Genomic DNA, 17,853 nt, shown 5'->3' on the forward strand with positions numbered 1-17,853 from the left:
GATGATTTGAGGGTGCCCAATTGGATACTCCTTGGTCTTATTCACAAAAGGGTACAAACTGGTGAAATTGTAGTATAAGATTTGCTCACCAGGTTTTGGTTTGTAGTACAGGCATGTAGCATTTGTTCTACCACCAAAAAAAGCATCTCGAGGATTCAAAGGGGTTGGGAGCTTATTCTCAACTAGAAACTGCTTCAAAGAGGCGTCATCCTCCACCATGGCACGCCACTCATGTTCCCAGATGCAGCGCACAGCATAACCCTGTGCCCTGAGGTATTCTTCTTTAATCCTAGTACGACTGTGCAGGCTACCATATGTTGAATCAAGTAATTTGTTGAAGTCTTTTTCGGAGTAGCAGACAGGGCACCCGTGAAAAAAACACCTGTGAAATTCAAAAGCTGTGGGGGTTCCATTTATGGCCGCAAAACCATCCAAAAAATATTTGCCCATTTTCTTTTCACCACCCTTCAGAGCATGTTGAATATTGAGCTTCTCAGTGTGCTCTATATACAACAACTATTGAATCGCTGGAGCTGAATACCTTTTCTGTGTATTGTGATAATTGTCCAAAGAATCTAAAGCAATGGTATTGCTTTTCAAATACATGAACAGGTACTGCGCCATGAAGATAGATGCCAATGTGATATATTGGAAGGGGTCAATGCATTGAATCTCCTCAACAATATCGACCCCACTGTGGTACTCACGCTCAGTCATTTTCATCACCTGATCCCTAAATCGAATACAGGCCTCTCTTAATATATCTACATCCTGTCTGCAATAGTAAGCCAGAGCCTTCTTTAGTTTAAACACAGTACCTCTATTAGCAGTGTGCCATTTCAGGAATTCTTCTCTCTCCCCGGGCATCATGGTTTCTGGGCTGTAATACTTGGTTTCAGGGAGTGGTCCCACGTAGTCTTGATTGGCCATTGTATTGAACAAGTGAGGGAAATATCCTTTGCAGCCTTGAAACCCCATAGCTTTGGGTAATTTGGATAATTTAAGTGGTAAAAATAAGAGGCTATCAATAAACCGAATCTTATAGTCTGGAAGGGTAATACACAGCAGTTTCCTCCCCTGACTTATAAGTTGAACCCTAACCTTTTCACGGATCAGCTGCCTCAGTACAAGGTACCTGTCATAACCTTTGGAGTTGTGTGCAATAAAAGTACATCCTTTAAACTTATGATTTATAAATTTGTTTACAAACTGCTCCAGGCATCTAACACCATAACAATCCCACCTCACAACATCTTTATTGTCCTCATCCTTCAACATATCCCTGGCACATGTATAATTAGGTATGTGGGTGCCTGTTTCTTGGCAGTATTCAAAATCATAAATAATGTATCTTTCACCAATTCGTGGTTGGTCCAACGATTTTAGAAAGCATAAATGACCTTCCAAGCTTTCAACCTTCTCAGAGCACTGCCCACATTTGACTTCCTTGCACTTTTTGTGGGGGTTAAAGACATAAACCCCACACGTTTCACAATATTCTTTAGTCTTACAGTCAACTTTTCCCTCCTTAGCGAGTTGTGTGTGTGTTTCAGCACATTCCTTAGACCAACAAGGCACTTTGTACCTACAGCACAGCACCTTCTCCACCTCAACCTGCTGACATTCTTGCTTTAGGCACGCTCTGCAAATATATTGACACCCATGACTAAATTTGTGGTGGTAAGCCGTGTGGCAGAATTTACAGAAATAGCATTCACCCAGAAAGCCCTTGATATTTTTGATGCCATAGTAATGCTTGTCGTGTAATAATATAAATACTATTTTTTCTTGCTGCGGGTGACCTGTAACAAAAAAACGCCACCCGTCCTGCATGTAAAACAAGATCTTTATAGTGACCCGTAAATGTTTTTCAAAGATGTGTACCTGAGAAAAGTCAATCCTGTTTCCTGTGGAAATACCCAGTCTGCTGTGAAGTTCCCTGGCCCTGGTAATAATTTCTTGATTTCTACTATCAGAACCAATCAGACAAAGCAAACAGCTAGCAAAACAAAGAAATTCGCCTTCCACATTGAAATCTACCAGATGCTGTCTTTTTTTCTCCAGTACTCTGGTGAGCAGCAAAATATTTAACTTCCTAAGCCCTCCTCCCTCCTTGTTCTTCACGATGGTAACCACTAATTGCAAATTTCCCCCCCACAATATCTCAGCCTTACTTTGAAGCAGATTTTCAACACTGGTCAGAAAATCATCAGCATTTAAATCATTCATACACCTCCTATGAGAAAAGAGAGGATGGTTTAACCCCTCTGCATCCAACCGGAGTTGAACAAAATCATTTGGGCCAATGTTCATAGCTACATTATTCAAAAGAATCTGTAACACATTATGAATGGCCTCTATAGCAACTACAAAAGATCGGATTCGGTCAAGATTTACAAATCTGTATCGCTGATAGTATTCCACGGCTCTGAAATTCCGGATAGGATTTTCCCATGCCTGCACCATATCCAGATAAACATTGTTCACATTCTGAGAGTTTACAGAGCTAGGAGATTGTAGCTGGGACATAGAATGGCGTGTATCTTCTTCTGGTTGAGAGACAATCATAGAATCACAACTAACACTGTCTGCTGGGGATTCAGGAAGTCCGGCGCCATGCATTTTTGCAGGACGGCTCTGATTAAACAAACAAGCGAAGAAACAAAAAGTTATCACCAACATTCCTAATAAACACGCACAAACACACACAAACACACATACACATTTAGTTTCTAAAAAATAATACTAAGAGTTATAGTTGGATAAAATGCTAGATATTATACTTCCTAATGGCATTCGTGCTGTGTGGCTTGTGGAAGGCTGAGAGGTCTTGTTATGCTGGGGCCCCTGGGGTTCTGCAGGAATAGTGAGATTCACGAATGCCTGATTGTCCACCCATTCTGGAGGAAAAGAACCCCCCCCCCAATAGTCAGAATTGTTGCAGAATGTTTATAAGAATCTAAATATATGAAAGTATGAAAAATAAATACTTTCATATGCCCTCAAAGATTCTGAGTCTGTCAATTCATTCTAGTGAAAAAAACCAAACAGTCAAACAAACAAGCAAGAAAGCAAGAATATTATAAGCACTTTTTTACATAAAAAAAAATTAGCCATAAATCTACTTACAATTGTAACACCCATCAAACATTCTGAGTCTGTCAATTCATACTAGTGGGGAAAAAAAAATTCAATCAAACAAATAAGCAAGCAGGCAGACAAGAACTCTATAAAAACCATTTTGCATCTAAGTGTTTCAAAATTAGGCATAAAATTACTTACAATAGTAGATTCCATTCTGAATAGGGGTCTTCTTAGCAGTTCAAATTGCTCCAGAGGTATGGTTATGCCAGAAACCAGTAAACACGACTAGACAAGTATAGTCTCCTACTTTTATACACCCTAGTGACATCACAAATTAATCACATCAGAAAAGGGGAGTTCTTCACACGTTTTGCAAAAACTGTCCACCAATGTTCCCTCTAATTTTTTTTCAGTGTGAGCAGAAAAGTATAGTGTTTGAGCGGCATATGTTCATGCCTGAGCACCTGAATTTTTTTCACAGATGTCACCTAAGACAACAATGAAATCAGTATTATTTGAAACTCAAAGTTATGTTTATTCAAGGTACCCGCTTAATTAAAAGTGTTATATAATATCAGTATCACTTAACAACGGTCCTGCTTAGCAACCAAAATGTTGGCTCAGAAACTCTGGCATTGAAGCATGCAAGTCTTAAAGCTGTCAAGTTACAAGACCTTTTCACCCCTAACCCTTTAGAAAAAAAATCCCAAGGGTCTTCAAACCTGACAGCTTTAAGCCTTGTGGACTTCAACTCCCAGAATTCCTCCTCCAGTCATGTTGGCTCAGGAACTCTGGCATTGAAGCATGCAAGTCTTAAAGCTGTCAAGTTACAAGACCTTTGCACACCCTTTAGGAAAAAAAAACCCAGGGGTCTTCAAACCTGACAGCTTTAAGCCTTGTGGACTTCAACTCCCAGAATTCCTCCTCCAGTCATGTTGCAGCAATGTCATCTGCGTGGATCTGCTCTATCTTCGGTTTTTTTCACAGGGGGCAGGGCTGCCGCTGAAGATGCCAACGAGCCCCCGCCGCCACTAGAATAGCTGCTGCCGCCTCCTCCTCCTCCTCCTCCTCCTCCAACAGCACCAACATATTTGCTGCCTAGCGCTGCAGCCGAGGTGAAGCCTCCAAAGCTCCCGCAGGCACCCCCGCCCATGGCAGCGGCGGCGGTGCCTCCCCCTCCGCTCGGAGCACCTCAGCTGGGCTCTGGGTTACCCCTGCCGCCGCCTCCACCTCCGCGGTTTTTCAGAAGCCATGAGGCCTTTTTCCCTGCTCCCCCCCTCCGCCGCCTTCCTACTAGCTCCCGCGGCCAAATGGCTCCTCAAAAGCACGGCGGAGGAGGAAGGGGGAGGGATAACACGGGGGCCAGCTCAGGTGCTCTGCGTGGAGCCTCCACACACAACCGGTGTGCTCCACAAACGTTCCTGCTCACTAGCTCAAAAGGGCCCTCGCTGTTTCTCCAGGCAGCCCTCACCCCTCCATCCAGCCGAAGATCGCTCCTGGCCAGGCAGGCTCCCCGCAGCTGCTCAGAGGCTCGCTCTCCTCCTCGTAGCACCGTGAAATCCTTGGGTGGCTCCCAGCTCCTCTGCAATACAGCCAGTCCTTGACTTAGCCTCCACGCAGAGCACCTGAGCTGGCCCCCATGTTATCCCTCCCCCTTCCTCCTCCGCCGTGCTTTTGAGGAGCCATTTGGCCGCGGGAGCTAGTAGGAAGGCGGCAGAGGGGGGGGAGCAGGGAAAAAGGCCTCATGGCTTCTGAAAAACCGCGGAGGTGGAGGCTGCGGCAGGGGTAACCCAGAGCCCAGCTGAGGTGCTCCGAGCGGAGGGGAAGGCACCACCGCCGCTGCCATGGGCGGGGGCGCCTGCGGGAGCTTTGGAGGCTTCACCTCGGCTGCAGCGTTGGCGGGAAATCCGGCAGTGCTCTTGGAGGAGGAGGAGGCAGCAGCAGCTATTCCCCTCAGCTTCGGGAGCCTGTGGCAGAAATCACTGCACGCAGTTTGAAATGGCTGCACGGTGTTTTCTTGCCATGTGTGCGGCCGCGCAGCCGCGCACCTTAGAGGGAACAGTGCTGTCCACCCTGTCCTACCCGGAAGATGCATTTGAATAGAAGCTAATGTAGCAAATTAATCGCATCAGTTGATGAATTCTTCACACCTTTTGCAAACACTGACCAGGTCCCCCCAACCAGCATAGGAAATCCCGAATGAATAATATCACATGAGCTTTAATTAAACTGTATCTCTGTGTTTAACATCTGAAAAGTTTAAACAGAAGGGTCAGCAAAAGAAAAAAACATAATACACCTTTCATATGTTTTGTAAAGCACATTTTATTATAAATTTCATAGCTTTAACAGTTTCTTGTAATTAATTTCTGTTACATTCTGGCATATGATCCTCTTCAGAGCCAATGGCAATTCAGTTTCAATCTTTGACATTAATGACAGCGGTTTATGACTCTTCTTGATACACTGTATGAATGTCTTGAGATCGTCAAATGTATCCCGGGTGAAATATAATTTATTCACTTTGTCAGTAATACTGATGATGACCCAGAGAACATGCGGCATAGAAAGCCGAATACGTAAGCTGTTAATAAGTTCTGTTTCACTGTTTCCATCCACATTATCTTCTGATTTTAAACATCCCATTAAACAATGATATATTATTTTAATAACACACAGTTTCAGAACTTGCGGCTGCTGACATTTTGAGGCTCCACTGTTTCTAAAACAGGAAATAAGGTAGAATTAGATTGGGGTGTTTCAACTAATCAAAATACTGTTTTCTTAATTTTTATATTGACTTACCATTTGATATTTTGCAGAATCTGCAATAACAAAGCTTTATATGTTCATTCTCTTCAATGAAGCCAGGTCTTTTTCTTATTCTACGCCCATGCTTGGGAGGTTTGGGGGTCAAATTTATATCAAACAAATCCCATTCTGAGGTTGCCATACAGGGTTTGTTGCATTTTGGTGGCAGGGGTCTTGTGTCAGAGCATTCGATCCTGGCTTTTGCTGTTGTTTTAAAGACATCTTTGGAATCAGAGGTTGCCATCTTCAAGAGACTGCTGAAATTAAGGAAAACTAACCAGCTCTTGTAATGACAGGTGCGCCTTGCGCATGCCCAGAATCACAGGGGAGGGGGTGGGTGGGGCAGGTAAGACGTGTCCGGGCATGTCCCACACGTCTCTTGCGCATGCCCAGAATCACAGAGGAGTGGGGTGGGTGGGCGAGTAAGGCATGTCAGGGCATATCCCAGGCATGAATGAACAGGCTTATCCACTGCATGCAACCTGGCGGGGTTGCCTATTGTGAACATTTTAATTCCTGTTAATATTCCTTGTCTTTTCCTGTTGGTGGGCTTCAATCTACCTAGAAATAAATACCTTTTAGACAAAAAATGGTTAAATGCAGACCCCATGTCTCAACAAAAATTAAAACCAACATTGCCTAGAAATAAATACCTTCTAGGGAAAAAAGTGGGTTTAAATGCAGCCCTTAGGAGATTGATTACAAATAAAAAACATTTTTTAGTTCACAACCTCCCCTCCCACCACCCTTGAATGTCCATAGAATTAATCTAGGGTTAAACTAATCATGTACACAGAGTCTTGGCATCTTTCTTGATGGGGTAAGTTTCAACACGTCTTATCTGGAAAAAAATAGGGCTAGGATATTGCACAACACTTATCTGTTAGGGCTACTCATTATGATGGGCTTAGGCCATTACAACATATTCGGCTAGGATTATGATCTTGTGAAACCTGCACCATGTGGGGTCAATTATGCACACCCCAGCCAGGGAGGAAGGCTATGCACGTCACATCCGGAGGGTGGGGGCTGTGCATGTCACTTCCGCTTAGGGGCATGATCTGGTGACGTAATCAGCACGTGGGTTCGTTTACTTTGACGACGTCACTGATCAAAAGTACTGATAATTTTCATTTAAAAAGGTATGTACTATATCTACTGACCATTTTTCAGTTATGACTGTTGCAGCATCCCCATGGTCATGGCACCAAAATTCAGATGTTTGGCAAGTGGTTCATATTTATGACTGTTGCTGTGTCCCAGGGTGATGTAATCACTTTTAGCTACCTTCTCACAAGTAAATTCAATGGGGAAGCCAGATTCACTTAACAACTGAGGCAAAAACAAAAAAGCACTTAACTAATGTCTCACTTAACAACAGAAATTTTGGGCTCAATTATGGCTGTAAGTTGACGACTACCTGGCTGGCCCCCTCACTTCAAGCATTCAAGAATGCCTTTTTTATATTGTTGCACACCATGCAGATTCTCTAGCTTGTGTCATTAAAAAAACACTGAAATAAACAAATCAATGAACCTAAAAAAAAAAAAGGCAGGACAAGTCTTTTGGGGGACCCGATAAGCCAGAGCTCTTCCACCAGCCTTAATTATAATGTACAAAAGAAATAAACTGCATATTCACAGATCAGTAAATTCTCTTAATCTATTTAACTTTTAGTTGTTACATGCTTCTTTTAAGGGAAAGAGTTTGAAAGAACCATGGTCAAAAGATATTATCAAATGTGCTATCATTAATACTTCAGAACGTTATCAGCACAACATGTGGCCTGTTAAACACCCTTGTGAAATACGCCAGTATTTTAAAGAAAGTAATAGATTCACTGCTGCCCCAAAAGACATGCTGCTGAGTGCCTCCTGCTATAGGCAGCTCCAGAGCTGCTGCTACTCTGCAAGCCACCAAACTGCTGTCTAGTACATCAAGTATTCCTTTGCGCCCAAGAGAAATTTTAATTTATCAGTGTGGCTTTCACCCCTTTACAAATCTTACAGGCATTCTTTAGATCTCTATACAAATGTTTATAGTTTAAAACATAACAACCTGAACCCTGGTGCTTTCTGTTGATATGACTATCATAATATAGGGAAAGGCCAAAGGAACTTATGCAGGCCTGCTTGAAGACCATTGAATGACACCCTCGTAAAGAAGTTTGAGAGAATGGAAAAAAAATGGAGATAATGGAACAACAAAACCAAAGCATAGTACAAAAAGTTGATAAAATGGAAGGGAAAATTGAAAGTATGCATAACTGGATGACGAAATATGAAGACAGGATTCAAAAAATTGAAGATAAAATCCAAGAAGGAGAGAAGAAAATCGAGAAGCTAGAGAGCAGACTAAGCGATGTTGAAAGAGAGAGTAGTGGAATACTAAGATGGGAGATGGATAGATCTGAATTCTTCTTAAGATTTCAAAACATAGAAGAAGAAAAAGGAGAGAACTTAGTTCAGATAATATCCAAGATTCTGATAGATGCATTAAATATTTCCCAAGATAAGATGATAGATATGATTGACAAATCTTTTAGAGTATATACAAGATATGCAATGAGGAATGCTCTTCCAAGGGAAGTGCATGTAAGATTTACTAAGAAAACAACCAAATTACAAATCTTACAGAAAATGAGAGATAGAAAATTAGAATACAAAGGCAAGGAGATTGTAGTCCTCAAACAAATCCCGAGAGAGGTGAGAGAGAGGAGAAGAGAATACCAATTTCTGACCAGAGTTCTGATTAAAAAAGATGTTAATTACAGATGGCTCATACCGGAAGGTCTACTATGTACATGGCAAGGACAAAGACACAGGATAGATACAACTGAGAAGGCAGAAGCTTTTTATGCAGAATACTTTAGAGAAATGGCTGAGAAAACTGGGAAAGATGGTTCTGTGGTACAACTATTGGAATCACCCACAACTGCGACTGAAAAAATAGAAGGAGCTGTAGGTGGCATTGAGAAAGAAGAAGGTGCGGTGGGGGATGTAAGCTGTAGAGAAAAACGAGAACACAGATCTACTAGAACTATAAACCCTGTATATAAAGTATAAACATGGAGGAAAGAAAAATGATTACAATTAACATTAATGGACTTAATTTGGTAACTAAAAGGAAAAAAAAACATTCTATAAATTAGAGAAGTTAAAACTTGCCATAATTTGCCTACAAGAAGTGCAGATCCAAAAGAGAAATGAACATCTACTAATTCAACCAAAGCTTGGGAAAATGCTTTCAACACTGGCGAACTGCAAGAAAAGAGGAGTGATCTTCTATCTTAAAGGCAATATTCCAGCAAAATTAATCTATGCAGAGGAAGAGGGAAGAATCTTGAACTGAAGGAGTTAAATGATAACACCATCATGCTGTGAAATAAATTAACAATGATACAATGGAAAACTAATATATCTATGAATGGAATACTCTAGAACTTTTTGCTTTAAAAAGGATAAGGATAATAATGATTTTATGTATATTCAATAAGAGGACTGTTGATATAATGTACAACATTAAGAATGTACTACAATGATATCTTGTTATTGATAATAATTCTGTTACCAAATAGATAATCAAGAATGTATGGAAAGCATGATTTTTGTGGAAAAAATAATACTAATGGTAACTGAATATATAATGTTCAATGAAAGGGAGGTATTGAGTTATACTAGATGGAAAATCTGAGATGGTAAATATTATTTGAGAATATGGATGTTAAAATACCTGTAACCAAATGACATGCTATACGTGATGATGGTTTTTTATTTCTTTTTGTGTTTTCCTTTTTTTTTCTTTTTATTGTTGTGTGTACCAAATATATAAGTATATATACAACAGAGAGATACAAAGTGTGTGTGTGGGGGGGGGGAAGCATAGTTAGGACAGGGTAGCAAAAGAAAGGGAATAAGAAATGATACCAAATTATGTCTGGGTTGGCGGAAATACCACCCCAAGGAAACATAAACTGAGATTTAAAATAGACACACCAACAACAATAGAAAAAAAAAGGGAGAGGGGAGGAGAGAGTGAAAGAAAGACGGGGGAAAGAAGAAAGAGGTAAGGAGAGGAGAATGGAAAGGAGAGAAAGAGGAGGAGAGAGGGAAGAAAGGGGAAGAAGAAGAGCAGGAGTAGGAGAAAGGTACGGGAAGAAGGAAGGGGAAGGAGAGGAGGAAGGAGGAAAGTAGAGAAGGGAGGGAGGGAGAAAGGGAAAGAAAAGGAGGATGGAAGGGAGAGAAAAGGAAGAAGAAAGGGTAGGAAGGGAAAGAGGAAGAGCGGGAGCAAAGGAGAGGTTAGGGAAGAAGGAAGGGGAAGGTGAGGAGGAAGGAAGAAAGTAGAGAAGGGAGAGAGGGTGAAAAGAAAGAGGTAAGGAGAGGAGGATGGAAAGGAGGAGGAGAGAGGGTAGAAAGAGGAAGAGGAAGAGCGGGAGTAGGAGAAAGGTACAGGAAGAAGGAAGGGAAAGGAGAGGAGGAAGGAAGAATGTAGAGAAGGGAGGGAGGGAGAAAAGAAATGGAAAATAAGGTGGTGTTACAATAGGAGGAAGGGATGGTAAATAAAGCAACCCAAACAGTATATTATAACCTATTAAATGAAATAATAAATGTATAAGAATGATAAATATTAAAACATCTGTAACCAAACGACATGCTGTATGTGATGATGGTTTTTTTGTCTGTGTGTGTTTTTATTTTATTTTATTATTGTGTGTATGTGTGGTTTATGTAATAAAAAGACCACTGAATGCATCCATCAGATAAAATTGCTTGGATTGATTCCAAGTTGGACTTTGCCTATGCAGCTCTTCTGAAATTGACTTAGGCAGAATCTAGTGTGGTTGGTCCCAAAGAAGTGGACGGGATCCTTGGGGCTGTTAAATGAAGCCACCTCTGTATTAGAGCCATAGCTCTCCCAAGTTTTATGAGAGATAAGGTATGGTTCCATTCAGCTGGTGATGAAAATGATGAGGTGGTTCTGTTAAAAAGGTGGTGATATGAAACCATCTCTGGATCCAACAGCACAATTTTTATTTTGTCTCCCTCCAATTCCAGGGAAGGCTGCTGAGGTGGTGGTTAGTTTACAGCTTCAGAAGGTAAAAAAATGATTATCTGGACCCTTTTCACCTGTGTTTCAGATCGGGATGTATATTATAATAGGGAGTAGGAATAGAGCCACCATCAAAGAAATCTGAGTCTTGGGCAGAAATGTAATTTCAGAAAGCATCTGAAATTTGATTTTCCTTAGTCTCATGTCTGTAAAGAGGGGGTGGGGAAAAGCATTTCAAACTTTCAAGATTCTATTACTGTACCTTTATAATAGTAGAATTAACATTCATAACACTGGATTCCTAGTGAATCCATTTTGCAAATTGCAGAAAGGGATAAAGAAATACCATGTCAAAGACATTGATGGCATAAAGTTCAATGTATTTTATACCAATACAATTTACAACTCCATACCTTTTTCTTCTCACAAACCACCCTTGCTTCCATGACACTACACTATTTTTGCATACACTATTTAATACATTGCCTTTCTTTCTCACCTTGTCTTCCAGTATGAATTTACGTATATATTTAATTGCATTTATTCTCACATCTTCCTTTCATCATATACTGCTCTTACTGGATAAAATATCCAATCTTCAATGCCATATCCATGTAAGACATGCCAAAGATGCAAGAAATTTACTTTAACATGTTTTTCTCATTTGTCAGTAACTTATTGATGAATAAAACACCAATCTGCACATCCCTTGCCTGGCATAAAGCTTCCCAAATTTTGCTCCTTGTCATCTTCTATATTTTGACAGAATTTCAATTCTAAATACTCAAAATACTCCAGTTTCCCAGGCACCTGTTCCATCTAATACCTACCTATAATTTCTCAGATTGCTTCTGCAGCTATAGGTTTTTCTTGTTGTCTGCATAGAAAAGAGGAGAGTTTCTATGTGTGAAAGAGAGGGGAGGAGGGAGAGGAGAAAGACCACTTTGTTCTTTGTTTCTATATGCATAAGCTGATTGTCTTACCTGTCAAGAGATGAGAGAAATATTTTAGTAGTGATGTATAATGGATGGTGCCAGTGGATCTCATTTGATTCTTTTAAAACTGTCCCTAATGGCTTAATTTATTTTATTCATGCTGACTTTGTTCTTTTTACCTGATGCTTCTTTCATACTATTTTTTGTGCTGTTTCACATTATTTTAACTATGAGGGTCCCAAAAGGTAAGCTAAAAGGGTATATAAAAAGGTAAACAAATAAAACACCATAGCCATTATATTACTTGGTAATTATGGCAGAGACTTTGTATAAATTGTTTGAAATGTTTGCAAAAGTGCAATGTTCCCATTTCCGATTAAGGCAGAGTGAAAAGAATTTTTTCCAAGGAAACTAAAAAAAGCCCCATCACCCAGAATAGTTTCAGTGAACAGAATGATTGTCTTATAATGCTTAGGCAGCAAAATGTATTTGATATTATTTAAAGTGGTTTATGCTTACATGGTGCTATACTGGAAAATGCTTTTGTAAACCTATGAATTCCTTTGGAACAGTGGTATGACAGCACTTGCTGTCATAAGAACAATTTTCACAGAAGACTGGATATCTCAGGAGAACACTGGTTTTGAGACTTGGTTCTATATCTGGAATTGCTTTAAATTCTCATGTTAAGAAAATACCACATGACTCACAAGATGAAAACTGACTCTTCCGAAGATGAATTCAGCTGAAAAATTACCTTCTTTATAAGCAGAGGTATTCTAGAATAGGCATGCAAGATTTTTAGATGACTTGCATAGGTCACAACTACTACCTACAACTTAAGAGGCTCTGCTTCGCTGAATTTTTCAGTTCCAACACTAGGTTTAAATTAGCCAATGTAACTGCTACCTTGCATCCATGATGTTTGGTATCTGGTCTTTTTGTGGAATTTGCTTTGACTTTTTGCTGCTTTGTCTTATTCTATATTTGTACTTTTGGGCCTGAGTTGGGTCACTGCCTGTTCCAGAATTCTCAATTTTTCTAAGCAAGTTAGTTGGCCATGGTAATGAAGAGAAAAGCAGTGGGGTGATGGGAGCAGGCAACATGATAAACGCTGAAAAAAATAAAATTATAAAGATTACAGAGGGATTAAAGCAGTAGTATCGGTGAAAAGAAAGTCCCACTGTATCTTGCAAGAGTTCCCCATGAACACAATACCTGAAAGAGTGGATGAAGGGTGTTTTTGTTTTAACAAGGTGGCATAGTTTCAAAGTTTTAATACATTCTCAAAATAGAGAAATGGAATTGGATTATAAAAGGCGATCTTTTTGCTTTCCCTTTTAGGTTGAATCCAGATACTGTAGTTCTTCACGTGAGAGGAGATGGCATGTACTTTCTGACAATTTTTCTCCAGCCATGTTTTTCCTTCTATACCTTCTCCCTTATTCCATGAAAAATGTATGGTAAGTCAAATAATTCACAGGAACAAAACTAGGATCCTTGCCTTAATTGTCCCCATATACCTCAAATTATTTGGAAACAGAGAATCTTCCAGATTTTTTTTCCTTATATATTTTTAAAAATATTTATGAAGGAATTTGAGAAATTTCAGTAAATTCTCTTTAAGAAATAAAGAAATGATGAGAGAAAGTCTCAAAAGATGGAGATATAAGAATAGATGCTAGCACAGACACTTGCCTTTTCATGCAATTGGTTGATGCGCGCCTGGAGGCCTGGAGAGTCTGAATGATCCTTGGAAAGAGGTTCATCGCAGCTAGGGCTGTCCGCTCAATCACCAAGCGGTGAATTGTATCCAGAGTGGGTCCGGATGGACGAGCGAGCCCTGCGTTAGAGTGGCTTTGTGCAGGGGGATCTGCCATGGAGGGCCGAGAGGTTGACCAAGTCTGCGAGTCCCGGCCTGTACGGCCAGTGAGGGGCTAGAAGGATGAGCTCCTTGATCATCTTCCTGATGACCTTCTGGACCATCGGAAGTGGGGGAAACGTGTATAGTAGGCCCTCTGGCCACCTGCAATGGGGTGCATCCACCCCCCGCTGACCCAGGCCCCGCATATCTGGTGAAGAAGGTGGGCAGCTTGTTGTTGAGATGAGTTGCGAACAGGTCTATCACTGGTTCGCCAAACCTGTTGGTCAGTTCGAGGAACAGTTCTGGTGTTATGCTCCATTATGTGTGATCAAATTGGGATCGACTCAACCAGTCTGCCTGGATGTTGTCCACTCCGCTGATGTGCTCCGTGGGGTGAGACAGTAGATTACGTTCTGGCCAGGCGATTCACCTCATCTATCAGTGCAGGACCGTGTGCCCCCTTGTCGGTTGACATGTGCTTTCGCTGTTATATTGTCCGTGAGGACTAGCACATATGAGTTTGTCACAAGGTCTCGGAACTGCTTGAGCGCCAGATGAATTGGTCACAACTCGAGCCAGTTGATATTGTGTCTTTTCTCGTGAGGAGACCAAGTGCCCTATGTCATTTGAGAGTGGAGGTGGGGCCCCCAACCTGCTAGGCTGGCATCAGTGGTGACTGTGATGCGGGTCAGGTCCCGGAAGGAGGACCCCTGGGTTACCTTTGGAGAGTTCCACCACCCCAGGGACCTGGTTACATCTGCTGGTAAGGTTACTAGCTGTATTGAGCAGCTTGTTTTGGCTCTTTGGAACGGCAGCAGGAACCACTGCAGCTTCTGGCTGTGTAGTCTGGACCAGGGGATGATGCTGAAGCAGGAGACCATTTCCCCAGCAGTTGGGAGAGACGGAGTAGAGATGTTCTGTGGCCATCTGCTGCAGACTGGAGAGTCTGGGGAGAGAAAGACTGTGCCCTGCACCATGTCGATTACTGTGCCTATGTGTAGCAGTCTTGCGTGGGGACAAGGTGGCTTTTCTCCATGTTTATGGACAACCCGTACTCCCTGAGTATCGGCAGAGTGGTCTGGAGGTCCCTGCGCACCTGGTGTGTTGATCTGGACCGTATGAGCTGGACTGTTGATCTGGACTGTCAAGGTAGCAGTGTAGTGTGATGGGCAGAGCGCGGAGATGGGCTGTTATTGTCACCAGCACTTTGGTGAACACCCTTGGTGCGGATGATAGGCCAAACAGGAGCACCTTGTACTGGTAGTGCTTTTAGGCAAAGCAGAATCTTAGGTACTGTCTGTGGGCAGGCAAAATGGAGATATGGAGGTACGCCTCTGTCAAGTCCACCGATGTTAGGTGGTCGCCTTCCCTGATCCCCTCTAGAATTGTTTGGAGAGAATGCATTTTGAACTTGTGGTATTTGATATACAGGTTCAGAGTTTTTAGGTTGAGGATTGCCTTCCCCCCAGCCCCCCCCCCCCCCGATGCTTTTGGGACGACAAAAAGTCAAGGGTAGAACCCTTGACCTACCTGATCCGAAGGGACCGGTTGAATTGCCTGGATTTCCATTGGGTGTTGGATGGCTCATTCCATCAGGACCCTGCAAGATAGTTCCCAAGGTACAGGACAAGGGAGAAAAAGCATTGGGGGAGAAGAGAGAAATTCCAACGACAGGTCAAATTGTAATATATTTAGGACCCACTGGTCCGAAGTCGTGGCTGTCCACTGATCAGCAAAGGCCGACAGGCAACTCCCTATCGGGAGACCACCCAGACAGTCACTTCTGACATCTGAATGGTTGGTTGGAAGACCCCTTGAAAGGTTTCTTGGGAGGGAAACATTGGTTTCTCTTCCCAAATCTGTCCTGAGGTTGGTAGGACTGTCTGAAGTTAGACTGGCGTTTGGGACCACAGGTATAAAACTCCCCGTTCCCTCTCCAAAAGGGAGACCTGCGGTAGAAAGGATTAGATGTACTTTAAGGTTTCTGAAAAAGGAAAGGCAGGAGCAAGCGTCTGGTAGAAACAGAAAAGGCCATGGTTTTGGATGAAAATCTGACCGAATTGAGGGAAGCGTCAGCTGCAAATTCCATGGCAGCTTTAATTTTGTTAAGGTCCCTATGGGTCCTAGTATCAGAAAGGGGAAGCCGTTCCTGGATGTTTGATGCAGAGAATGGCCACTCTGCTGAAAAAGGAAGCAGAGGTAGAAAATCTAACTGCTCAGGCCGAAGCCTGGTGCCCTTTGACCAGTGTTTGCTTGAAACACTTGTCTTCAGGCTTCAAAACCTCCTCTGGAGCCACTGTCGGAGCCGACGGGGAGGATAGGGCCACCGTAGGTGAATCTACAGATGGCATTTCCAGAAGCTTAGCAAGCTCTGGTCCCACAGTGTAGAGCCTCTTGTCCAGAGAATTGGGAGGGGACCCGAGCTTGGGGACCTCCATTGTCTTTGGACCAGGTCCAAAGATAATTTGGTAAAGGGAATGACTTCTTTTTCTAGTGTGCTCTCCAGAAAAAGAGGATCCGCTGGTTCCCCTGTTCCTGGATCAGCAACCTGAGGTGGGGCCAACCCTACCTTGGCAATCTTTTTGGCCTTAAGGAGAAGGGATTTAAAGACAGCTGGTTTGAATAATCCTACAAAGGTAGGCTGCTCAGGAGTTAAATCCTTATCTTCAGATAAGTCAGAATCCCTGACAGCCTGCTCCTCTTCCAACTTCACTGAGGCCTGATCAGAATGAGATGGGATTGATTGGGTGGATGGACTCTTGCTGTGAGAAGGTCTAGGTGATGGCACACTGGGAGCAGGTGGAGAAGCTGGTGGAATAGCAGCCTGTTGTTGTTGCTGGAGGCTGGCTGCAATCCCCTGCTTAGTAGCCTCAGATATAATGGAGGCCATATCCAGCCCTGCTGATGGTGAAGGCCCCTGGGGCAATAAAATGAAGGCTGTACCTCAGAAGAAGGTTGTGGGGCAGAAAGAGCAGGAGAAGGTTCAATAGACCCAGAACTGGGTTGGTGTGAAGACTCCTGTGATTCCTCTTCACTATCTGAGGATAGAGCAATAGGCCTCGGGCTTTCTAGTAGCAATGGGCCCGGCAGAAATGGATGAGGGCTGGAGAGTGCTCTGCAGGGGCTTGAGCCTGGAGCTTGGCAGCTAAGCGCTGTGCTTTAGCAAACTCCTTGTCCAGCTGGCGTTGGCGACAGTCCTCTGCCTTTTGGGCTGCATTGGACACTTTAGGAGGTCTGCCTTTAGGGTGAGGCTCTGGGGCTGGCCTTTTCTTTATAGATGTTACTCCAGAAGGGCCTGCCACTGGACTATCAGGGGGTGAAATGACTGGGCTTGCCTGGCCTTGATTCCCCCATGGAGAAGCCATTTTAATTGGTGGTTCAGGGACTCACTACAATGAAAACTGCCCTTGGAGAGTCTGACGAGAGGTTTGGTGCCAAAATAAACGATCGAATGATTCAAAATGGCCACTGGAACTTTTGGTGCACCAAAAATGGCCGCCGGAGCTCCGAAAGGAAACGAAAAAGCCTCCAGAGGTATTTTCGCAGCTGAGGAGAGCAACAGCACCGGATTGCCAGATGAGATGGCCTCACGATGGGTAGGAGCCTTTGGGTTGCAACTTGCTGGCTTGCTCGATGCTTAGGTGTCCTGGGGTGCTCCAGAGTTACCTCATGGCACCCGCGATGTCAGAGGAGCAGGAAAAAAGCCGTTTGCAGAAGAGAAGCCTCGCAATTGAGACAGGCACCTGGAAAAAACTTTAGACGAGCCAATTTGAAATTTTTGGAATTAAATTTAGAAAAAAAGGGTCTAATTAACTAATTAATTTGGAGGAGAGCTAATTTATGCATCCAGTCCTGACTGAGTCTAAAGCTGGGAGGAGTCACCAGTGGTACCAGTAATATTACAACTGTACACTCAGTCCGATTGGTCACTGGACAGAGACAACCCATTCTGGCTGCTGTCTCCACCAACTGGAGAGAATCTGTTGATAATGGATGCTTGTTTATACTATCTGCATTCCTGTTCTTTCATTCAGGTGAATTCTCCCAGTTCTCCAGCCCTTAACTGAACTGGGGATATGTTATTAGTTGAATGTCAAGGTTCTACAGTAA

The 17,853-nt window shown here is 42.7% G+C and overlaps 1 protein-coding gene and 1 long non-coding RNA gene across 3 annotated transcripts in view; both read right to left on the reverse strand.

The window, feature by feature from the left end:
* LOC148044595 (uncharacterized) overlaps window positions 1-17,853 on the reverse strand; it is a 51,537-nt gene that overhangs the window by 19,238 nt on the left and 14,446 nt on the right. The window contains exon 4 of one of the 2 annotated variants that reach the window (XR_015697267.1): window positions 5,341-6,149. The exons of the other annotated variant lie outside the window; for it this stretch is intronic. This is a non-coding gene — a long non-coding RNA (uncharacterized LOC148044595). Of the gene's footprint in view, window positions 1-5,340; window positions 6,150-17,853 lie in introns of those variants that run through there. 2 annotated transcript variants of the gene reach the window in all.
* LOC148044596 (uncharacterized) lies at window positions 515-4,043 on the reverse strand. The gene is made up of 2 exons (XM_087719693.1): window positions 3,130-4,043; window positions 515-2,637 (listed from the first exon to the last, which is right to left on the reverse strand). The coding sequence occupies exons 1-2, from the start codon at window positions 3,142-3,144 to the stop codon at window positions 517-519; spliced, it is 2,136 nt and encodes a 711-aa protein (XP_087575819.1). The 5' UTR covers window positions 3,145-4,043; the 3' UTR covers window positions 515-516.

The sequence above is a fragment of the Thamnophis sirtalis genome, unplaced genomic scaffold (assembly GCF_051295495.1).
Source record: "Thamnophis sirtalis isolate CommonGarterSnake01/CBP01778 unplaced genomic scaffold, rThaSir2_p1.2 scaffold_7, whole genome shotgun sequence".
In the NCBI taxonomy this organism is placed as follows: Eukaryota; Metazoa; Chordata; class Lepidosauria; order Squamata; family Natricidae; genus Thamnophis; species Thamnophis sirtalis.